Source organism: Asterias rubens, chromosome 13 (genome assembly GCF_902459465.1).
Source record: "Asterias rubens chromosome 13, eAstRub1.3, whole genome shotgun sequence".
In the NCBI taxonomy this organism is placed as follows: domain Eukaryota; kingdom Metazoa; phylum Echinodermata; class Asteroidea; order Forcipulatida; family Asteriidae; genus Asterias; species Asterias rubens.
Window position 1 is genome coordinate 2,863,404 of NC_047074.1, and position 25,506 is coordinate 2,888,909.

The 25,506-nt window shown below is 38.8% G+C and overlaps 1 protein-coding gene across 1 annotated transcript in view; it reads left to right on the top strand.

The window, feature by feature from the left end:
• The window catches only part of LOC117298289 (peripheral plasma membrane protein CASK-like), a 127,885-nt gene that overhangs the window by 74,425 nt on the left and 27,954 nt on the right, over positions 1 to 25,506 (top strand). The window contains exons 13-14 of the mRNA XM_033781443.1: positions 5,948 to 6,034; positions 11,921 to 12,007. Of these exons, the coding sequence (XP_033637334.1) occupies positions 5,948 to 6,034; positions 11,921 to 12,007 (174 nt within the window). The remainder of the gene's footprint in view (positions 1 to 5,947; positions 6,035 to 11,920; positions 12,008 to 25,506) is intronic.

Sequence of the window (25,506 nt, forward strand, 5' to 3'; positions counted from 1 at the left end):
CAAGCAACAATTTTCTGCTAACCCATGAAATACGCTTGGTGTACGTGTGGAACTCCCTGCTTCCCTGTAAGTTCAATTGACAATTACCAAAAGTTAAACCCTGCCTTTAAGGTGCAATATTATGAGTTTGTAGCTTGCTTAATATATTCAGTGGGTTGCCTCACAGTCGTGATAAATCAATGCTCCGGAATAAAGTAATAGCGATTGTAGGATATAGAGCTGCGGGCCATTCCTGCACGAATCACTTAAACAGTAAAATGAGCATGATGCGATCCCTCAAGATACAAACTTGTTATCTAAACACCTTGCTAGCGTTTGCTGTTGACAAACTTAAATGGTTGCGGATACATTACGCAGGCTTGTGATTTCTTAGGGTTCTTATCGTGTTTCAGGCTTTTTATTTCAAAATTTCTTGAGGCTTTAAGTTTTCTTGGAAGAGGTAAAGCGGTCACTGGAGGGAGAAAGAAATAGTCTGCATAGTGTTACAACCAGGGCCCAATTTCATAGAGCTGCTAAGCAAACAAATTTGCTTAGCATGAAATTTCTTCCTTGATAAAAACAGGATTACCAACAAAGTTTCAACTTGATTTTAAGGATGAGCAAACAACAGCTTCAAAGACAGTAACATGCAATATGCAACAAATGGAAAATTGGTTGGTAATCCTGTTTTTATCAAGTAAGAAATTTCAGTCTAAGCAAATTTTGGTGCTTAGCAGCTCTATGAAATTGGGCCCTGAAGTGTTGTGTTTCTGGTGATGTACAGTACATAGTCTGTAAACCTCTAGTCTTGAAGTCAAGACGGTAATTGTTAAGCGCGGTGTGTTGTTACAGCGCGGCGTAGCTACGGGGACGATACACACACCCTCTATCCCAGTATGTGTGTGTGAGTCAGTCGCGCTACCTACGACTGTTGCATGTGTAACATCGCACTGTGACTGTTGCATGAAAGGCAGACAAATAGGCAGCGCCTAACGACTTGTCATCAAGTCTAGTAAACCTCCTGAATTGTAACATCTGGGAGGGTCTGGGTCTAGAATAACAGGGGGGGAACCTAGGCAAGCAAGTAATGTTTTCAGGTATTTTCAAATATGTAAAATATCATCATTGATTACCGTTATAAAAACTAATATATACCTGGGGATCAGGTTGGCTTCTTCCATGTCTTTCAGCTCTGTGAACCCTGGTTCGAATCCCACTACAGCTCAGACCATGGCCCTTACATGTGCACCAGGGTAACCACAAAACTCCTGGGGCCTCCCCTGCCAGGGCTGCGTTCCACAGGGGATAAGAGATACATTGTGAAAAGGGCTTCAAAGCTGCAGGCAACAGCCCTAAAAAGGGATTTTGAAAATCTTCCCGTTTCCATCCATGCAATTTAACGGGTTTGTGAAGAAAAATAGAACCAGCACATGTCATTGCACTTCTACCCCTAGCGCTGTCAATGGTTTTAATCATATTAACAATTTAACATCCCCAACAGCATCTACAGCTACATTGTAAAACTTGGAAAATTTGGCGGCAAGTGAGGGGGAAAGAAAATGTATTATAGACTTACGTGCAACTCCAACCATCGGAGTAAAAATAGACAGCACCTAACATGTACGAGCTGGTTTTTATTATTTATTGCTGTGTCATCATATCAGCATTATTGAATTTTCTCTGCTCGGATTAATTTTCTATCTTTTGAAGCTTGCTCAGCCGACTGTGGAGCAATTTATTACATTTTTAATGGAAAACTACTTCTGGTGACATCTGATATTAATCATAACCAAAATTCTAACAGTTGTCAGATTATTAATTTGTTTTATGCCAGTACCTGTAGTTCCGGAGATAACCTTGTTTACAAAAGTGACCTTGTACACATTTAGATTCCATGGTATTTTTTGGCAGGCAATACTTGGCTCATTTTTACAGAAGTGCTTTTAAACAGAAAATATTGCTTAAAAAGTTCTGCCTTGTGAAAATGAGCAAGACACCAGTCCACTTACATTATTGCACCTGTGACAGGGTACACTGTATTTTGGCTGGTAACATTTATAAGCATGTTTTTGTTGGAAAAATATCACAGATTCAACAAATAGGTTTTTAACGAACCTTTGAACTTGGTCATAGAGCTAGAATTTGTTTAAGGAGTGTGGGATGGAACTCAAAATCCTACAGCCTGAAATTAAAAATGCTCTGTCTCTTGGGCCCAATTTCATGGCTCTGCTTACCGCTGATTTCTGCGTTTACTTTCACCAATCTCCGCTTACGCGCAAGCGCTGAATTTCTGCGCTAGCTGTATAAGCGCAGAATGCCCAGTTATGTGGAGTACGCACGCACACAAGCCGAAATTCCCCGCTAAGCTGCGAAATACGCTTGACGTAGCGCGGAATTCCCTGCTTCTGCAAGCACCGATTCTTTGCTTACGGTAAGCAGAGCCATGAAATTTGCCCCCGATAATCCAGAGGAAGAAAAACAAGAAGGGAGTATGGTCTACTAATTGACCCCCGCCTTACTGATTGGGTCCAACGTAGTCATCACTCATGTTTAATTCCTATCGATTGGCGTCCTTCTGTGCTATATTAATGGTATTGTTGAGGGGCCGTTGTATAATGTTGATCAGTAGCAGACTTTATTGTTTGCCGTAGACTGAGTGTAATTGGATTGCGCTTTTAAGCTGTCATCGTGAATGGACTGGTTATTGATTTATCATGTTGCGTTGACTGGCTATGTTTTATTATTATGACAAAGAGAATGGGAATGTGGTTAATTTGATTGAGTAATTGATTGTACACTGTGAGTAGTCGTAGAAGATTCAGACAAAACTTTGTTGTTAATTGCGTTCAACACCATTGGATCCATACTGCTGCAGTCCTTCAAAATCAATCCATAGGGTGTTGTCTGAGATCCATACTGCTCCATTCTTTATAAATCAACCGATATGAGTTTATGTAGGATTCCTACAACCTCAATCCTTAAAAAAAATCAACCAATAGGAATCTATGAAAATCCCTACTTTCTCAATCCTCAAAAATCACCTGAAATGCGTTAATGCAACCGTGGTCAATGTTGTCCAAGGGTTAGACTGCATGACGTGCAATCACAAATTTGTTGTTTAGAATCCTACCAAGATTACTGTTGATTTTACAATGACCAGAAAAAGTATTGCCATCTACATGTAGTAACTGAATCACAATTTTCTTGATTTGTGCATTTCGTAATCATAGACATTAAACCAATGTTTGTATGAGAGAGAGATTTGGTGTTTATATCCTCTTGTGGGAGTTTGATGAGTTCCCTTGATGGGAAGATAATTAAAAACAGACAAACAGACAGACTATTGTGTGACCAGCAGCCGATTTCATGAAACGCTAGGATTAATCCTAACTCGAGTTACATGTAGGACGAGTAACCCGTCCTAACTTAGGATGGGTTCAATGCGTCCTACGTATTTGGATACGGAACTGAACCCGTCCTAAGTCCTAAGATTAATCCTAAGTTAGGAAGAGTTTGTGAAATCGACGGCAGGTATAAAAGTCCTTATAATGTCTGCCCATCAGAAACAAGTGGAAATTTTACCCTTTAGACGTCTGCTGCCCTCTTGTGCTCAGAGGTCTCCAATTACAATGAATGCACTTTTCTGTGCTATCAAGATGTATGACTGCCTTGGGCCTAATTGGTCTGATAATGGTTCGAGTGTTATAACTTTCCACCTCTTGACCGAGTTTTAATAAGAAGAGGTTCTGAAGGAGGCACTCGAGGAGAAAGTTAAGTACATGAATGTACTATGCACTTTACATTACCTGTTGTTTTTTTGGCCCTCGTACAGTCTGAATGTTCAATGAATGTTCAACCTACTGTGGTTTTCAGTGTAAGAATGCAATGCCAGAATGCAATATGACAACATGTGGTGAAGGTGTTTACATAGTACACAGTCGACCCTCCTACTGTCTGACCATTCAATATCATCCACTGTGGTTTTGAATGGTAAATACACAATGCCAGCCTGCAGTATGAAATCTTATCTTCAAGTACGCGCTAATCCTCCAATCAGATTCACAGAATGGAGTGGTGATAAAAACCTATATTGCACGGTTAATATCACTACCTGCGTCTTGTGTGTTCTATGTCACGCGCCAAGTTTGCTTGAACATATACGTTATCAAATGCGCACTCGTGGAAATACAGAAAATATAGCGCGTCTGCGTCCCATATTCAACTTGGGCTTCGGCCTCGTTGGATATGGGACGCAGAAGCGCTATATTTTTTCGTATTCCACTCGCGCTTGTGTGATAACTTATAATGTTGTGAAGGCGTTTACATAGTAAACACATAACCCTCCTACTGTCTGACCATTCGATATCATCCACTGTGGTTTTAAATGATAGAAATGGTAGATACACAATGCCAGCATGCGTCTATCGTATGCTGAGTGCATTCAAACAGTTCACAGTCAACCATCCTACTACCTAATCATTCAATATAATCCACTAGTTTTGAATGATGGATAGACAACTTTATATGCAAGCCTACATGTACATTATGATATCATGGGGTGAAACACTACACAGTACACACATGTACATGTACTGTTATTTTCTTTGCATAGTTGCTGTGCCAACATAATTGATTACAAATGGTTAAAGAAATTTTACCAACTGCAGAATGAACCTGTCATCACTACTGACTGTGCACTTGTGCAGTCATGGGCTCTCTCTTTCCTCTTGATCCTCGGCTCAAGCTGCTTATGCAAAGCTGCGAAGCACAACAAAATAAAGCTTACCAGTGTAAGGTTACCAGCTAAAGTACCATGTCACATGTACAATTTGTGACTGGTATCCTGACAATTTCTGCTTAGCGGAAAATCTGAAGCAGTATTTTCTGCTTTTAAAGCAGTGGACACTATTGGTAATTACTCAGAATAATTATTAGCTTAAAACCATACTTGGTAACAAGTAATGGGGAGCTGTTGATGGTATAAAACATTGTGAGAAACCGCTCCCTCTGAAGTAACGTAGTTTTTGAGAATGAAGTAATTTTCAACGAATTTGATTTTGAGACCTCAGATTTAGAATTTAAGGTCTCGAAATCAAGCATCTGAAAGCACACAACTTCGTGTGACAAGGGTGTTTTTTCTTTCATTATTATCTCGCAACTTGGACGACCAAGTGAGCTCAAATTTTCACAGGTTTGTTATTTGATGCATATGTTGAGATACACCAAGTGAGAAGACTGGTCTTTGACAATTACCAATAGTGTCCAGTGTCTTTAAAAGCAGCTCAATGAAATTGGTCCCTTGTACACTACACAATACTGTGTGTTTGCTACAAAACAAAATAACCTTTTCTTCCACAGCTTCTATTGTAACCCTCCTCCATATATTGTCAGACACCCAAGGGCCATGATCAAAGATCACATCCTATGAGTCAGCACATCCTATAGGTATCAGTCTACCACGTCCTCAACAGGGTTTGCCTGTACATGTACAGGACTAGCCAGCAGGACCCGAAGTTAACTTGTCATTTCACTTGTCCACTAGTCTGTTCACCGATCCATGTTTTATATGAAACAGGGATGCATTTCAACACTGATTTAGCCAGCCAGCCAGCCGTCAATTTCACAAAACTCTTCCTAACTTGGGTTTAATCTTAGGATTTAAGACAAGTTAAGTTCCGTATCCTTAGACGTTAGGACGCATTGAGCCCAACCTAAGTTAGGATTACTTGACCTAACTCGAGATAGGATTTATTACAGCGTTTCATAAAATCGTCTGCAGACCACTGGGAAATAATTGTGACCGTTCCTTGTGTGTTTGAACTGCCATTTTGCTAGCGGACCACAAAGAAGAACCCTGCTCTTAGAAGAAAGGAATCTCATTTGCAACCAGCTTTGAAACACAGCATATGCCTTCATTGTCTCTATCGACTCTCTGTAATTTATTGATTCCATTGTTCTACATCTACAGCTTTACGACAAGATCAATACCAAGTCAAGTGAGCAGATGCCCAACAAGAAGGACATCCCCTCAGACAGTGTGCAGAGGTCCAAAGACGTAAGTAGCAACCTTGGTTATTGTTATGACTTATCCAAACAAAAATGCTTAGCAAAACACTGGTAGTTATGTTTAGAAATTAGGAGACGACAGATGTTTTGTTTAGAATGTCGAAAACACGTCCGCTGTACATGTATAGTGTACGAAACGTGAAAACGAAGAATTCAAACTGCCCTTCAGGGACAATTACGCTGTGGGATTTTGGATGAATTGTTAGAAAAGAAAATTGCTTTCTTCAGCAGGTATCACGCCCCAAAACAAGCCTGTGATGATAATTTAGTTTTACCCATGCACTGATGAGTGTAAAGCGCTGTATACTGAAGTCATGTGAAGGAATCCACAGGCGTAATACTCGTGTGGGATTCAAACCCAAGACCTTTGTCATTCTCGGACAGTATGCGAAGGTCCAAAGATGTAAGTAGGAACCTTGGTTATTTATGACTTATTCAAACAAAAATGCTTCGCCAAACATTGGGCTTCTTCAAAATACGAGCAGTTACGTTTAGAAATTAGGAGATGTATGATGTTTTGCTAACAGTGTTGGGCATACGTCCGGGGTTATCGTGTACGAAATATGAAAACGGAGAATACATTGTGCTCTGCAGGCGAAAGTTACACTGTGGGATTTTGGATGAATTGTAAAATTGTCCCTTTTGCTTTGGTGAGAAACACCAGATTCAGAGTCAACGTTTGAACATAGCTTGTATTTGTTAAAGACATTATACAGTATGGTTTTTGCTGTTCAATTGAAATACAAGAGACTGCTGGACTTGTACAGGCATATATAGGGTCCGTCGTTTAGCTTCCCTGGGTCGGCCCCGGTCTGCCCGGTACGTTCGAATAGCTTAGACGGGGCTCAGCCCCCAGTGCCCTGCTTGTGGAGTGGGTCACTTGGGGGCGACCTGAGGTACATGCTGTCACCACGAGAGGGCGAGTGTGATCGTGCGATTAGCTCTTGTCAGGGGCTCACCCGAGTGAGCACTGCGGGGTCGACCCAGGGAAGCTGAACGAACGCACCCATTCATGTATGCCCCTTTAATATAAAATTTGACAGGTTAGTTGTATGGTTTGTTTTAATTAAACTAGAAATTTTGGAATATACTCTTCCAGAAACTGATGATATCGATACTGTGTATATTTCCTTTGAGTACACATAGACCTTTTCGCAAATACCGGGGCGCGCGCGTAAAGCTTGGAATTAGGTGCATTGTGGTCTTGCCGGTATCCAACTTTGATCCATATATATCCCACAATGCACCTCATTCAACAGTCTGCGCTTGCGCATTGGTATTTGCGATAAGGTCTATGCTTTGTAAGTTATACTGCCCTCTTGTGATTTGTCACCATTGCTTATTCTGTCCGGAGAAAAAACACATTATTTTGTATCCAGACTTTCTCAATTGACATATCGCCCTCTGTTGTCCTTAAATGGCTAACTAGTTTTCTGTAGCTAGACAAGTAGTCTATATAAACTGTTCCAGATTGTGTGCTGGAAGTAGGTTAACGAAATCTTAATTGAATATCTTGATCCCGATGTGGACTAGGGATCCCGGTGGATCCCGGTTAGACGGGTTGCTACTGGAACACTCACTGAATGGTGTGATCAGAGTGCGGAATTATGGATTGATTATCGTGAGACAATCGTGTCCATGTCCTGCCCCTTACCCCACCTCCACAGATATAAACCAGCTGCCACTGTTGGTACACTAATAAAAATGTTCATAGAAGCTTTTATATCTTTTGATTTACAGAAAATTGTGGGTTTACATTTTCTATTGAGGCTCCACAGATGAGCTCTCTCTCTCTCTAGTGGAGTTATGCAGTGTATACTGCCCTCTGTTGGCAGGGTTATGGGATGGAGTGATTCAGATAAATTCCCATAGTATTCTGTGCAAGATGCTGAATGTTCACAAATGCACAAAAAGGTGTTTGACAATTCAGTATGCAACATTGAGTTGTCAACCACCGGTTGTTTTCAGAGCCAACACCACTCAAAAGACATTAACAAATGGTTTTACCACAAACCTCACCTAATAATAGAACTGCTTTGAGATGCCAACTTGGCTTGACAAAATCCTGCATAATAGGTGCACATTATTTTAGCATCAGAAAGCTGCATGTTATGACGGTGCAGGATTAAAATCTGGGTTAATACTAAATCTTGCTGGGGGGGAAGTAGAATGTGCAGTTTACGAGCCTCGTGGGCTTAAGCTGCAAGGCATGATCGTCTGCAGATTGATGATGCCAAAATCTTGGCTCAATTTCACAGAGCTGATGAAAAATTTCTGCCTAGCAAAAAAAAGTAGGATATTAACTTGTGAGCCTCCAGATTCAATCAAATCCATTTTCATTTCAATGATGACTAATTTTATATTTTACCTTTAAAGGCAAAATATACATTTGGTTTTTAGAAACGTTTTATTGTTTAAATCCTAAATAAACGCAGATGTACATACAATGAAACTATCGTGTGAACATTGCATTTCATAAGGCGGTCGCGTTTTTGAGATATCGCCGGAGCGAATATGTGCAAGCAGGAAGAATAATCCCAAATACTGTAGGAATACACAATCTGAGAACGATACTGCAGTATTGCTTCTCAGATTCCAACTTGGGGGCATAAAAATATTGAACATTTTTTTACATAACCACATGACAATACTTCAAAGAGAAATGTTTCTCAAAATGGTTTATACAATTAAAAGCGGCTGTACAATAGTTGTCATTACCATTACTTTTAGGAGCGATTACCAAACGTTTATCTTCCCTTTAAATTTTTTTTTTACCCTCTCTATGTAACTTTTTTTTTATGACAAGTTCCCTCTGGCCAAGAAATAGCCGAAATGTAAATTGAAAATTTGCGGCAGGTGGACCTGCAATCCGTCGACAGATTTGTTGACAGCTGATGTAATGTATACACGAACATCCACCGTATAGCGGCAAGTAACAGGGCACCCCCTTCTCTTAAAGGCACTGGACACTAATAAATTGGTAATTACTCAAAATAATTGGTAGCATAAAAGCTTACTTGGTAACGAGCAATGGAGAGCTGTTGATAGTAATAACATTGTGAGAAACGGCTCCCTCTGAAGTGATGTAGTTTTTGAGAAAGAGGTAATTCATCACACAAATAATAAAAGACTTCAGCTGATAAAGCCTTTTTTAATGCATCTGAAAGCACACACGGTAATGCATTAATGTGTTTTTTCTTTCATTATTCTCTTGAATATTTGATGACCAGTTTAGCCCAAAGTTTCACAGGTTTGTTATTCTATACCAAGTGAGAATACTGGTTATTGACATGGATTTACAAAAGGTGGCCAGCGGCCGATTTCACAAAATGCTAGGATTAATCCTATCTCGAGTGAGGGCGAGTAACCCATTCTGACTTAGGATGGGTTCAATGCGTCCTAACGCCTGTGGATACGGAATTTAACTCTTCTTAAGTCTTAAGATTAATCCTAAGTTAGGAAGAGTTTGGTGAAATCGACAGCTGGGCCCAATTTCATAGAGCTACTTAAGCACAAAAAGGAGCTAAGCACAACAAAATTATGCTTACCAGAATAGGGTTACCAGCCAAAATACAATGTCGTACATACAATTTGTGACTGGTATCCTGCTCATTTCTGCTTAGCAGAAAATTATGAAGCAATATTTTCTGCCTAAGCAGCTCTATACAATTGGGCCCTGGTCTTTGACAATTACCAAATGTGTCCAGTCCCTTTAATGCCGAAGAAAGTTACTGTGTAGTTTTTTATAGGATGGTGATCAATGATGTATCTTATATACAAGAGGAAGGATAATGCCTCCATTAGCGGAGGTTGGGGAGCGCATAAAGTGCATGTTGGCCGCTTTGATTGCAAGCGTAATCAGGGTAGATGTAAGCAGACCTCGCTACCAGGGCTTGAATTTTACACTGAATTACAGGTCCGAGGCTAGTAGTCTTCCTACTCGAGTCTGATTTCCAATTTCTGATTTCTGATTTTCTACTCTCCGCCCAGTTAGTAGGTTTAATAAACGGGACAGTTCTTTTCAGAACTGAGAAGTCTCCCGAATCCATTAAGAGAAAGTAGTAGTCCTGACCGATTTCCTACTTTCCGTCCAGGTTGTAAAGTTTAATAAACAGGACAGTGCTTTTCAGAACTGAGAAGTCTCCCGAAGTCTGAGAAATCTACTCTACGCGGCAGTAGAATAAATAGCAAGACAAGTTCTCAAAAGAACGATCTACTTGGCTAATAGACTTTTATCATCCTGCCACCATTTTGGTCATGTTCCATGTATCCCATTACAGCAATAGATGCTGTTCAAAAAAGGAACCAGACTACTTCTCCTCCGTCCAGAATCGGTTTGGTTACATTCATTTGAATGGGAGAAAAATCAAGATGGCCGCACCATGACAAAGGCATAGAGTTATATTATAAGAACTGGAGGGCGCACTGGTGATGCTTCTTGCACAAACGCGACGGGACTTCTGTTCTGTACGCGCGTTGAATATGAAACACACGTTGGAGTTTGTGGTTATTGAACGCTACGCGATGCTGTTTTGTCAACTTAGAAAATGGCCGCCTGCGCGCATGCCGGGTCGCGTATATAGGCCAGTGCGCCCTCTAGTTCTTATATATAACTCTATGGACAAAGGTCTTTATACACATGTTGTTTGGTATCGCAAACCAAATATACATTATGAGCCCTTTAGTCTTGTGGATCCCCCCCCCCCTAAATTGGAGCCCTGACTACATTCTACAGTTATTACTTTACCTAATAAACAAAGGTCTGTGTTTACCTCAGGAGATCGCTCAATCATCATTGGTAGGCCTTGAACACTGTACTTTCATTCCCAACACTAATTGTTTTCGTAAGACAAGGACAGTCAAAGTAATTTTCCACTGAGCTTGTGCAAACACCTCTGTCCGATGCGGTAAGGTGTGGAACAAGCCTAGGGTCTGACCTTTTTTTCTGTGGATGTCACACGATCCACTGTGTGGCATGTAAATTATGAAATGGAAGTGGTCTTGCGATCATGGTTTAAAGGGAAAGTGTACCTTTGGTTTTTGGAACTATTTGATCATGTTGGATTGTTTTGATTTATATACATATTGACCTATTTCACCTGACGTCATCATCAGAATAATCTTGGCTGTGCCATTTTGGTGGTCAATGTCAACGTGTGTTATTCAGTCAAGTGCGCATTTTTAGGTGACGCTGCGTTTACACGTAAACCTATTGACCACCAACATGGTGAGCGTGGCATCAGTCGCCACGTGTGACGCGGGTGCAATAGGTCAATGGGAGTATACAAAGACTGTTAAAATTTTTAATTGAAAAAGTGGTTGCTTTGTTGAGATATCGCTGAAAATCCGGAGCGATTATGTCCATGCGGGAAGATCAATCTGGAATTGGAATACACAGTCTGAGAGGGGCCACTGTCAGTAACGCTTCTCAGATTAAATTTCAATTTTCAATTTCTCTTTTTTTTTTGGGGGGGGGGGGGGGGGTAAAAGCATCCTTTATATATATTTCCATTCTACAACCACATTACTTCAAAGTGAAATGGTTCTCAAAATGCTTTACACTATAAAAAGCTGATGTAGACTTCCAACCAGCGTCCAATTTTATAGAGCTGCTTAAACAGAAGTTATTGCTTGACAAGTTTCTGCTTAACAGAAATGAGCATGATACCAGTCACAAATTGTGTATGTGACATGTTAGTTTGACTGGTAACCTTATTTTGGTCAGCATAATTTTTTTGTGCTTAGCTCCTTTATTGCTCCTATTATTAAGCCTTTATTGCCATTCATTTGTAAGAGTGATTACCAAACGTTTACCTTCCCTTTAACACAGTGTTGTTATTTGACTGAGCAATATTTTGGATTGTGTTTATGTCAGCAGATATTGGAGTTGCTTCAAAGGAGTCCCCAAGATAGTCAAGAAAGCTATGAACTCCAGGCTATCCTCTCAGATCCACACTTCAGGGTAAGGAGCCCAGGCTATCTTATTGTTACAGTTTGTACACATTGATGTTGTGCATGTTGTTTTTGTCGCTGTAGTAGAGAACTTCAACTGTATCAATAGATCTTGTGCATTGACGTCATTATGACGCCATCAACAACGGCACAGGGATGACTATGTGATGTACGCTTGGCGCGCAGGATGGGCCACTGGGCAACATTCTTTCGACCTCTAGATGAGGTCCCCTTACTCAAATGATGTCATTTGCTTCAGTTCTATTGGATCCACTTATAATTCACAGGTCTGTGATTTGATAGGATTTATTTTCGTGATTCCAGTGATTGTCATACCTGTATTTTGGTAATAAAATGTTGACTTTCTATCTGCAAACTTGCTTGTTATAGAGATGGTAATAGTGGTGTAGGCATCCTGCAAAATGATTTCATCTGAAACGCCCCCCATTAGTCATTGTGTAAAGGTTTGAATCTTGACGAATTAACCTAAGGAAAGAAAGACACCCCAAGACTTTCAAATCCACTGGACCGCAATACATGTACAGGTACAGAGTCAAGTGATTTTAGGATTTTATGAGCTCTAAAACCAAACTCCAGCAATCTAGGGATTCTTAAATGTTACTTTTAGGAGAACAAAATAATATATGTTTAGTCTTATAAAAATGTTTCTTGTCCAGTGAAAAAGATTCGTTCGACAAAACCCAGCGATGTCATGGAGGTTGAGTTCTGCCTTCTTTTGCTTGAATCTCTAGATGTCCATTCAAGGTGATGTACGAAAAGTCTACAAATCCTCTCAAATATAACACCCAGACCGTTTCATCTCAGGACCAGAAGTAGAAAGTCAATAATTTTCTTGATGTTTCAATCGCAACACTGATTTGTTTACACGAACCATGAAAGCAGACATGCGTTGAGAAAGACTTAAGCCCGTTTCACACTGGACAGATTTTCCTTGTTAAATCCCCTCAAATATTGGGTTGACCTTCTCACACTTGAAGTGACAAACTGCTTGGGGTTCGTCTTCTAACTTTGTTTTTATATTGACAAGCCAGCAGGACCTGATATAGTTGTCAGTTTCAAGTCCATCTGGTTGTTCACGAGTCCATATTTCCTATTAAAACCCATTAGGGACAATAGCGACCAAAATGCGCGTAATGGCTGAACACGGCTGCGAACGGCCGCAAGATCTGCCACTTGAAAGACAGGGTAAGGTAAGGTAAGATATTGCACCTGCTTGACATTTTCCAGTTTTTCCCTTATTACACTGTATCTACAATTCTAAATTAAGACCATGTATTTCTATTTGAATTTTCCTGAAATTTTTCATGGAAATAACAGAGCAAAAAAGTCCATATAATGAATAAGTTTAGCATAGTCCTGGCAAATGGTGATGATTATACAGAAATGAATGGTCCCTATTTGTTAAGGGTTGAAGAGATATTCTCTACAGCACTGTACTGTACTGACCAGGGCCCACTTTCATATAGGTGTTAAAGACACTGGACACTATTGGTATTTGTCAAAGACTAGCCTTCACAGTGTATTTCAACATATGCCCAAAATAACAAACCTGTAAAAAGGTGAACTCAATTGGTCGTCAAAGTTGTGAGATAATAATGGAAGAAAAAAACACCCTTGTCACACGAAGTTGTGTGCTTTCAGATGCTTGATTTCGGGACCTCAAAATCTGATTCTGAGGTCTCGAAATCAAATTTGTGGAAAATTACTTTTTTCTCGAAAACTACGTTACTTCAGAGGGAGCCGTTTCTCACAATGTTTTATACTACCAACAGTTCCGCATTGCTCGTTACCAAGTAAGTTTTTATGCTAACAACCAATAGTGTCCACTGCCTTTAAGCAGTGAATACATAGCACCAGTTACAACAATGTTAACCTGATGGAATTTTGGCTAGTAACCAGTTTCTGTTATGCAATATTTGTTCGTACTTACCAAGGGTGTTCATTTGTTCCCTGGCTTTAAACCAAATATGGGGTAGCGATGGGGTTAGAATTCCTGTGTGGGGGGGGGGGGGGGGGGGGGGTTCTTACTTAAGAATTACCATGCAGTGTGAATATTACCTGTGCCTAGTCATTGTATATGCACGTATTATACGCTAGCCCATCACTGTCAGTTCGATGACGCTATTGACATTCCGTGCAAGATCGTCCTTCCCCTTAACATTCAGCTTACATAAAAGATGATCATGTGATCAGGTCTCACCCTATCACATGACCTACCGACGCCTACTCCATCTTGTATTTCAGAATAGATTTGTGTGAATGAAGTTTTTATAAACTGCCACTGACATGACTGAGTCATAGTTATAGCAAGAGGGGTGTTTAAAGGCGTCTTTCCGACGCCCTGTTTAAATTAGGACACCCTGATTTATCTGTCATTTACATGTAAATGTAAAGTAAGTGAAAAATTTGGACACCCAGTTTTTAAATTTGTAGCAAAGTTGGACACCCTTTAAAGGAACACTTTGCCTTGGATCGGTCGAGTTGGTCTTTGAAAAGCGTTTGTAACTGTTTGTTGTAAAATGCATAATGGTTAGAAAGATGATTTAAAAGTAGAATACAATGATCCACACAAATTTGCCTCAAAATTGCATGGTTTTCCTTTTACTTTGCGAACTAACATGGTCGGCCATTTGCGGGAGTAAAAAATTTGACTCCCATAAGTGGCCGACTGTGTTTGTCGACGAGGTAAAAGGAAAACCACGCAATTTTGAGTAATACTTGTGTGGATCATTATATTATACTTTAAAAATATCTTTCTAATCATATGCATTTTACAACAAACGGTTACAAACGCTTTTCAAAGACCAACTCTCCCGACCCAAGGCAAAGTGTTCCTTTAACCAAATGCTTGTGTTAATAATGTTCTCATAGGGGGTGCAGTGGTGTACAATCAAATCCCAAAGTTGTGACGTCTTGCTTTGAGCTAAGAGCTTTGAGAGTTGGAATGATGGCCTAAGCCGTTGCCGTCAGTGCTCACCCCCCAAAAATCTAATAATAATTTTGTTTGTTTGTTGGAACCTCCTCTGTTAGTTCCACCGTGTTCGGCGATATGAATTTAATTACGGAGCTATATATGCATAAAATTGGGTGGTATTTATATCGGAGAGGTGCGTGCGGGCGTTATCTGATAATCTAGTTGGAAGTGGGGGGGGGGGGGTGGATGGCGAGGTCTCTCAATGACCAACGGTGATGAAGCGACTGGAGAGTTATTCAATAAGATTTGTCTCTGAGATGCTCCCTGATCCTGCAATATAAACCAAAACTAACACAATTACATCAGTCCAGCCTAAGGGCCAAATCAAAATAAAAACGTGTTCAGCATCCTCGCCCTGCTTCCTTAGATGGTCGCCTCTATTTCTTTCTCTGTTTTTGTGTGCAAAAAAAAAAAAAAGGATATATTTTAACAATCTCAGCAGAAAGTTAAAAAATCTAAATAAAAAAGAAGAAGAATAAATTGCCCAGCTGTTTGTATTAAAAAGACAGTGTTATTATTTTGTTTGTTCAGATCAAATCCATAAATGAAATTGAAGATAAAACCAAATATAAACGCCCCAGATTGCAGAGTAGGGCTTTTATACAAAAAAAAATTGTAAATGCTTGGCTTCATTCTTGCAAGTTTTTTGACCTTGCATGCTTTTCACGATTTGCGCTCAACAGCCTATCACTAACATGTAAAACAACAACAACACTCATCCGTCTGTCTTTTTGAAAAAGGGAGGACGCTAAACATGTTTTTTTAGTATTTGGCCTAAAGGGGGGAAATCTGTAGACATAATGATGACGGTCGGCTTGCTCGGTGACGCTCATGTGGTTGCACCCCCCCTCGCTCCCCCGGCGTGGCAGTGGCGAGGGTTTAGATGAGAGCCTGGTCGTACGGGGCTTCATGGTATACTGGTCGCTGCTTCAAGCTAATCAATTGAAGGGGACCACTGTTCTTATTGCTATCGGTGAAGATCTCTGTTTGGCTTTATTAGTATGTCGGAATGACTATACATAATAGATTTATATAGGGGCTCACCTACATGTAATATTTGTTTTATTTATTTGAAACCCATGTTTAATGTCAAAGTACATGCTTTGGTTTTGGGAACTGTTTGATTGTAGTCATATTGCTATCAGTGGAGAAAAAAGACACTATTGGTAATCACTCAAAATAATTGCTATCATAAAACCTTACTTGGTAATGGGGAGCTGTTGATAGTATAAAACATTGTGAAAAACAGTTCCCTCTGAAGTAAAGTAGTTTTAGAGAAATAAGTAATTTTTCACGAATTTGTTTTTGAGACCTCAGATTTAGAATTTGAGGTCTCTAAATCAAGCATCTGAAAGCACACAACCTCGTGTGACCATGGTGTGACAAGGGTGTTTTTTCTTTCATAGTTGTCTCACAACTTCGACGACCGATTGAGCTCAAATTTTCACTGGTTTGTTATTTTATGCATATGTTGAGATACACCAAGTGAGAAGACTAGTCTTTGACAATTACCAACGGAGAACTACAGTTTAAGTCGGATCTCAGTTGGCTTTATACAATAATACATTTATATAGGAGGCTCACCTACATGCACATTTGTTTATGTATTTAAAACCATACTGCACACGCGTGACCCACCTATTTAGTATAGGTGATCATTTTGGACTCTTTGTGCAAATACACCAATGATAGAAAGTGTAAAAGGGAAATCAGTTACTACGGCCAAATGGGTGACCCTACACACCACAATAGCCATACACAGTATAAAAAGATACAAGAATAAATGTAATAACAGTTGGAGAACGTTCCTTCACTCTATCTGAGTTACACCTTTACAATGAAAAAAAAAAAGGTGAAAAGAAACAGAAAAATTAAATGAAAGCAACACAAATTATACAGAAAATTGATTTTTGTTTTGGGTAGCATTGTACGTACACAAGCTGTTTGGATCTATAGCATGCACACATTCTCTGCCCTATTTTTAACTAAAGCCACCATTACATTCTTCACCACTTTAATCTAATTTCTGACTTTCTGCCTTAATTTAGCCAAATTGGTATTGATGTAAATAGACCGAAAAGTCTCTATGTAGCTCACTCATTGTACCAAATCAAGTTATCCTGCTTTTTCCATGGTCCTATCGTGCCTGCTTGAGTAAGCATATTGAATTATTAAACACGTTCCCATTATTCTTTTTTCCTTTTCTTTTTTCTTCAAGTTCTGACATTATTACATTTTTACGACTTGTAACTCAATATTCTCATGCATTTTTAAATATTTGTATGTGATAAATCCAATAATACATTCCACACACACACACGCACAGTTTTCAAAGCAGTTTTCAAAGCAGCAGAACTCTAAATAATGAATGAATATTCATTGATCCGCACTGTGAGGTCACCACAGGCCAATGCATATTCATTGATTTAACTTGTGAGGTCACCAAAGGCAAATGCATATTCATTGGTCCACCATGTGAAATCCTCAAAGGCCTATGCATATTCATAGATCCACCTTGTGAGGTCACCACATGCCCCCCACAGCCATTGGCCGGTTTGTGGTAACACACTGTACATATTCATTACCTTGACCTGTCTGATTTGTATTGCTGAGGATGCATGGGGGATGTGCTATTAATTTGCCAGTAGTGTGGACTTACCACAGGCCAATGCATATTCATTGATCAACCGTGTGAGGTCACCACAGGCCACCACACCCATTGGCCGGTTGGTGCTAATACATATTCATAACCTTGACCTGTCTGATAGTCATTGCTGAGGATGCATGGGGGATGTGCTATGAATTTGCTAGTAGTGTGGACTGGTGATGATGAGGCATTGGTTGTTAGTCAGCCGGTCCGGCAGGAAGCTCTGCTAATTTGCCTATTGGATACATACACTTCTGCAATCTGTTCTCCCCCACTACATATGGTTTATTATTTACGCTGTCTTATCTCGGGGTAAGTTAAAATGCTACATTTTTCATTTTCTGATTTCAACTTTTTGAGGTTTGAGATTTTTTGTTTGGGAGATAAAATAGTTGTATGTTGAGAAGTTAACATTGATGGTCTCAGAGGGATTTCCAGATCCTGCCACCACTTTTTCATTTGGCATGAAATAAATTAGTATCTAGTTTCCTCAAATGAGATATTCCATTGGGTACAAATGAGTGATAAAGTGGTGGCATACGCAAATCTTTCCAATGTCTCTTAGAAGGTGCAGATAAAATCAATCTTTTCATTTCTGTTTTTTTTTTTAGTTTTTTTTTTAGTTTGGAATCAGGCTTGGTTTTAGAGTTAGGTCTCTGATTTGTCAGGGTTTTCCCCCGATTTCATTATAAAAAAAAAAAAATAATAAAAAAAATAAGTTTGTTATCATGAATATCTAGGACAACTTAGAAACGTTTGGTCACCATGGTCAAGTGGTTAGACTGCAGAACTTGCAATCACTAGGTTGTGGGTTCGAATCCTACCAAGCTAACTGCTGATTTCACAATGACTAGAATGAGTATTGTCGTCTGGTTACTGAAGAAAAAAAAAAACACCCAAACAAACACCAATTACAAGACATTCTGAAAACCTCATTTCAACTAAGTGTGCTTGGTCATAGTACCTCACAGTTTAGAAAAATCCTGGGCAGAACTCTGAAACGTCCGTCAAACAGACTAGTGAATTTCTTGGAGGCCGTCAGGGCTCAAATTTAAAAACTTTTGTATTGAAAAAATAAACATACCAGTACCAATTGAATACCTCACGCTGTGTCAAAACAAGCTTAGGAGGCATCCCCCACCATCATAGAATCCAAGATCTTCTCTTTGACATTCTCCACCCACCTATAATCCGAAATTGCATCTTGCGATTATGATTTATGTAGCGGACAAATGGTGCGTTAACTGGAAGCAGATGAATACTGTTCATATAGTGCTGTATACATTAGTCGTGTTTATTGAAAGCTAGAAGATACATTACTCCATTATCTCCTAAGAAAAAAAAAAAAACCTGGTGTACTTTCTTCCTAGTTTAGAAATGAGACCAGAACAAGTCATTCATTAAAAAAATAGCATCAGAATTACAAAAATAAATACACCGGTACAAACTGAGTACCTCAAGTTGTGTAAAAATAAACTTGGGAGGCAAATCATAGAATCCAAGATCTTTTTGACATTCTCCACCCATCCTGTATAATCCGAAATTGCATCTTGCGATTATGATTTATGTAGCGGACAAATGGTGCGTTAAAGGAGAGCAGATGACTACTGTTCCTCTATAGTGCTGTATTCATTAGTGGGACCAGCGAGACAATCTGGAGTGCTCCGATCTATTTAAATCATCTTTTAAAGGGTCTATGTAACTTTTGTAGGACAAAAAACACAATGTCCACAGATTTACACTAAACTTACACAGTTTGAAGATAATGATAGTAGAAAGCTTCCCTGAAAATACTACGTGCTTAGGTGCTGTAGTTTTTGAGAAATGAGTAAAACAATGTCATGAAAATTATTTTAATAATATTCAAACGTATTTTCATGACAATGTTTTACTCATTTCTCCAAAACTACAGCACCTCAGTAAGTAAGATTTGAAGGGAAGCTTTCCACTATCATTATCTTCAAGCCCTGTAAATTTAATGTAAATCTGTGGACATTTTGAAAAAGTACCCAAATCCTTTAAGAGCGCCCCATCATACACACTTAACTCTCCGCTTTATTATGGATTTCTTCATGACTCGAGAATAGTGAAAAATTCCTCGTCTTGAAGTCCTGGCACAGAATAGTTCTTCTTTGTCTTGAATGTGCTCTATTTAATTATCTAAAAACCTTAAATGAGCAACCCCATTACTCGCCACATTATGGATTTCTACCTGACTCGAGAATCGTGAATTGTTTAAAGATATTTAAACGTCTCAAACAGAATGGTTCTTCTTGTGTCTAGAATGTGTTCTATTTAATTATCAATGCCTATTATAGCATGCACTGTAGGTCATCCCTTGTACTCATACAATTTAACTCACCGATATTCGTTGTCTCAAACAGAATAATTATCTTAAATGAGGGATCCCTCACATAACTTAACTTGCCACAATTATCATTGATTTCTACATTCATATTTTACAGTACTAGCATGAGGTCTATTAACAGACGCATCTTTATTGAAACAATGTACATTTTTTCTCAAGGTTTTTGTTTGCATTCATTTACATCCGTATTTTGATTTGAGCTTATTTTGTTAAAAACAACAAGGATGTGGCAAAACAAAATATTTTAAACAAATATAAAGAACTGAATAACACTTTTTTAGTATTACAATCAAAATAAATACAATTTTTTTTTTCTTCAGGAAATAAAAGTAGGTCTAATAGCCCCAATTGCCGACAACTTAGACTTAAAGTCTGCTTTATCCAGTCATAAGTTTACTGGCCGACACTAAAGCCACTGACCTTGGGTTGATTCGAGCCCGAGAAACTGTGAAACAAAACCAAATGTTATGGCTTACTATTCAGCTACAAATGTTGGTCCAATCAGTAGGTATTGTTTTGCAAAACTTTGTACTGAAGACCTAATTGTGCTGCCAATCAAAGTCAAATCGAGTTCGTTATTGCATAATAACGTTGTGCTAAGCTAAATTAAACAGGATACCAGTCTAAGCTGGCTCACATGACATAGGTTTCAGCTGGTAACCTCAATCTGGTAAGCATTATTTTGTTGTGCTTAGCTGCTCTGTGGATCCGGGCCGATAATGAACGGATGTCAGGATATTGGTTTTGGCCAGAGGATGAAGGTGAATTACGGGGCAACGTTTCCAATCACATCCGTCGTTATTTCCTGGGTTTGTTCTCTAATAACCGAGCGACCTTGGATATTTATCTACGAATCCTGTTCAGCTTTAATCATTAAAATCATAAAAAATGATTTAATACCCAACTGCTTTGTTTGAGAGACATTTGATTTATGTGATTGCAAAAATATTTTTATTGGTAACTGGAGACCAGACCTAAATACGAAACCAGACATGGAAACTTATTTTAACTAGTTTGTGCTGTGGTGGGTAGCTACATGTATAGCGTACGGTTAAAGGAACACTTTGCTTTTGATTGGTTGAGTTGGTCTGTGAAAAGCGTTTGAAACAGTTTTTTTTATAAAGAGATGCATATGGGTAGAAAGATGTTGTAAAAGTAGAATATAATGATCCACACAAACATGCCTCGAAATTGCACGGTTTTCCTTTAACCTCATCGACTAACACGGTCGGCCACTCCCATAAATGGCCAACCGTGTTAGTTCGCACAGTAAAAGGAAAACCACGCAATTTCGAGGCAAACTTGTGTGGATCATTGTTTTCTACTTTTAAAACATCATTCCAACCATATATGCATTTTATAAACAACGGTTATAAATGCTTTTTTTAAACCAACTCGTTCGATCCAAGGCAACGTGTTCCTTTAAAGTCTTTTTGCAAGATTTTTTTCTCAAAAACGAATTTCTACAGATGCTGCTGTTGTAAAAAACAAACACAAAAACCTTTAAGGTATTTTCAGGATTGGTAGAGCTGACAAAATAAGACCTTTAGTCAAATAAATGGGCGATTTTGAGGTCCTCAGACTAATCAAGTGTTGCTATGTGATATGGTTATGGGGAAGCTCTTGCATAGCAACCAGTCCTTGTTCAACATATTTCATCGGAAATCGTCTATGGGCATTCACCATCTATGATGAACAAGAATGGGACTTAGCAACACAGGATGTAAATTAACATGTAAATGTAGTCGAAGGAATTCAAATCAAGCGCATTCAATGGTAACCGAGCAAGGTGTGTACCAGTCGTTTTTCAAATCAAGCTCCCAGCTTTGGATTATTAATGTACAATCCACATACTCAATACGATGTTTGTTGTGCTCAATCGTGCCATATTGGCTTTTGCTTACACACAATAAAAGTTGTTGTTTATTACTTTATATTTGAAATATGGCAGCTGCTGCTTCCCAGGTTGTATCGTAAACTTGGGTGTGATCCCTGGCTACCGACAGTTTGGTCTTTTGACAGGCACCCCCAATCGAAAAACATACAGTGCTAAATAAAATAGCTCAGTTGGTTGAAACATCTGGAGGTCGCAGAATCAAGTGCCGCTCTAGTCAAATTTTCTTTGTTCAACCCAAAATAAAAAAATATAAAAATAAGTTCACATATATGAGTTCTTACTCATGGAGTATAAGCGTACTATTGTTAGCATTCAGTTAAATAAATGGACAGCAAAGAAAACTTTGAGGAAATAATTGGCAGGGGTAACCTCTTTCACCGCGAGGATTTTGTTACATTTTTTGTACGATAGCTGTAAGACATGTATGTTGAAATCGGAGCCATGTTCATTCCAGCTCTTGCCTGTTTTAAGATTCAACTTTACGTCTGTAACTGAAGTAGAACACTGTCACTTTCAGTAGTTGTTGACTTGAAATGTTACAATGTGATGTGATACCAACTCAGAAACATTCCTTTCCTTGGCATTATTCCGTGTCGAGTTTACGAGTCTTGATGACTATGTACCAAAGTCATCGACCCATACTCCATTGTTGGTCCGTGATACATCCCAAGCCATTGTGTTATGTTTAATGTATGTCTACATTTTTAAATGTAGGTCGGAGAGCCATTGTTCATATGTCTGCTGTGTCATTGATTTTGTTTTTGAAGGGTAACGCCCATTTAGGGTAGGCTGGTTTTATTTGTATTATCCACAAGTTCAATAAAGATTAAGATTAAGATTAAAATATTTTATTGTCATGATAAAAAACATGAAATTTGTCTTCCCTGTGTAAAGGAGACTGTACAATACATACACGAAAGGCATAGCAACAATAGACAACAAGAATAAAATTACAATTTACAGATATCTACAAATATAAAGATAATAACAATAGTAATAATAAAAAAATAAAATTAAAAAATTTAAAAAATTACTCAAAAAAGAGAGAAACACTAAAACGTAAAACAGGTAAAGAGGAGGCTAGACTGACTTAAACACGTTTACCGGAAACCAAAAGGTTCAGTTCGCAGATACTTGCAAATTGCATGCCCTTGTACGCAAATCACGGCCGATAAGAAGTAAAATATCTGGAAATAATTGGGTTCAGATTATTTTATTCTCATATTGAATCTGGTCTCAGAAAAAAACTTCTGGTCCAGTAAATATATGTAGCTTCAAGCTCTGTGGTCTTGTTTTTTTCCCTCCAAATTCGGGCCCTGCAATAGACTGTCTTAGTCTCGTGTAAAGGAAACAATATCGCCCACCTAATTTATCGCATACCAGCGCAGTTAACCATCGTTACGTGAAGTCCATTGTTGGTGCTCTCTACAGGGGCCTGACCCTGTAAACATAGCTCAGTAATTACATCTGGGAGTTGTAGTAGTCACAGTAAAAGATTTGCTCCTGTAATAATTTCCTCCTTTCGACAAGAAAGGAGGGCGTACCGTATTGAGTTGATGTTGTGTGTTCCATTTGTTGATGTCAAGACAGGAAGTCGACTGACTGCGCCCTGTGATTGATTTACTTTTGACGCGATGTTTCATTTCCACATGTGAGGCAATGATTGCTGTCCTCTTGGAGTGTAAAGAGACATTTCGTCGTTGGTTTATGGAAGAGGGTTTGTTAGAAATAAAATTTTGTAATGATAGATTTGTCAACCACCGGTTCTTTTCAGAGCCAGCACTACACATGGTGCGAGCGTAAACCTCACCTAAATATACTCCCATCATGCAAAGTTTCAAATCCTATCGGTGATAGAGTCCTCTTGAAACTTGGGACAAAATTACAAGTCTCTAAGTAATTTTGTTTTATACACTTTCAGAGAAACAAGGTCGTGGTGTTGTTTTCTACTTGGTGTTTATCTTGGTTTTAAAGACACTTGACACTATTGGTAATTGTCAAAGACCAGTATTCTCACTTGCTGTATCTCAATTTATGTATAAAATAACAAACCTGTGAAAATTTGAGCTCAATCGGTTATCGAAGTTGCGAGATAATAATGAAGAAAAAAAAACACCCTTGTCGCACCATGGTCACACGAAATTGTGTGCTTTCAGATGCTTGATTTCGAGACCTTGAATTCTAAATATAAGGTCTCAAATTCAAATTCGTGGAAAATTACTTCTTTCTCGAAAACTACGTCACTTCAGAGGGACCTGTTTCTCACAATGTTTTATTCTATCAACAGCTCCCCATTACTCGTTACTAAAGTTTTATGCTAATAATTATTTTGAGTAATTACCAATAGTGTCCACTGCCTTTAAGCGAACTGGAGCACCCATATGGCTTTCTCTTGAAGATTTTTATGAAAAAAAGAAGGAAGAAGAAAAACAGTTTTGTTTTGCGCCAGTCAAAGGTCAAATTTAGTGCCATTTTGATTAAACATCATCAAAATTCAGGATTGAACTAAACTTCAGTCCTGGAATTAAACTGAGGCCATAGCCTCTGTTGCCCCTGGTCTTGGCCTTGGTGCCCCTTCAAAAGTTTCTCATAGACTTAAATTAAAGGTTTTCTAATAGAAGCGCCCTGTGCGAAATGAAAATTTCCTTGCCCCCCTCAAAGATGAAATTCAAGGCCTGAAAATGATCAGCGTAAAAATGTATTGAACAAAAACTAGCATTTTTAAAATTATTTTTGACAATAAATTGCACTTCAAAGGTGGCACTGTCCGGCTTTGTAATATTCCAGTTGTAATGAATTGTTTAATGCGAGACTGTCATGACACAGTCTGGATACACTGATGATTGATTACTGGGGCCAATATTAAGGGAATGCAATACACCGATGACGAGAGGGTTTACGCTAAAGAAACTACGCACACTGTGCGACAGCAATGGACCGACTAACTTTGTATCACTATGCACCGAGGAACACTGATGCATTATTGAATAGGGCCCTGAAGGAGTTCTTATTCCACAGGGGGGTTGTTTGTGGAGTGTCGTTATACACGAAACGGCGGAGAGAAAACGTTGGAGTGATGCCCTCCCTTCTTTACCTGACTGCATTGTATGTGATCCATGCATAAAATGCAAACTGCACAATCTGCAAGTATGAGGATATAAGGGGATGCTTGGATGGGTGTGAAATGCCTGTTTAAAGGTTTTTTTTGTGGCCATGACATGAATCCCTACTCACTGTGAATGAAGATGTATGTAATATAATTAAGTTTCAGCTTCATTAGTCGTCAAATTTTTGAGAGAGAAAAAAAAAAAATAAAATAAAAAAATCAAAATCACAGAGCGATGATTTCAAGAGAGTTTCGTAAATACCAGTACTGGGAATATACGTTTTTTTTCTTCAAATATTTTTTTATTTACTATTTTTGTCTCCTGAGACGAAACATTGTTTTTACTCATTTTCTCAAAAATTACAGCACCCCAGCAAGTAATGTTTTTAAGGAAAGCTTTCTACCATCATTATCTTCAAACTGTGTGAGTTATTTTTTTGTGTCGTACAAAAAGTACACAAACCCATTAATGACCTCGAGTCATTTTGTGTCAGTA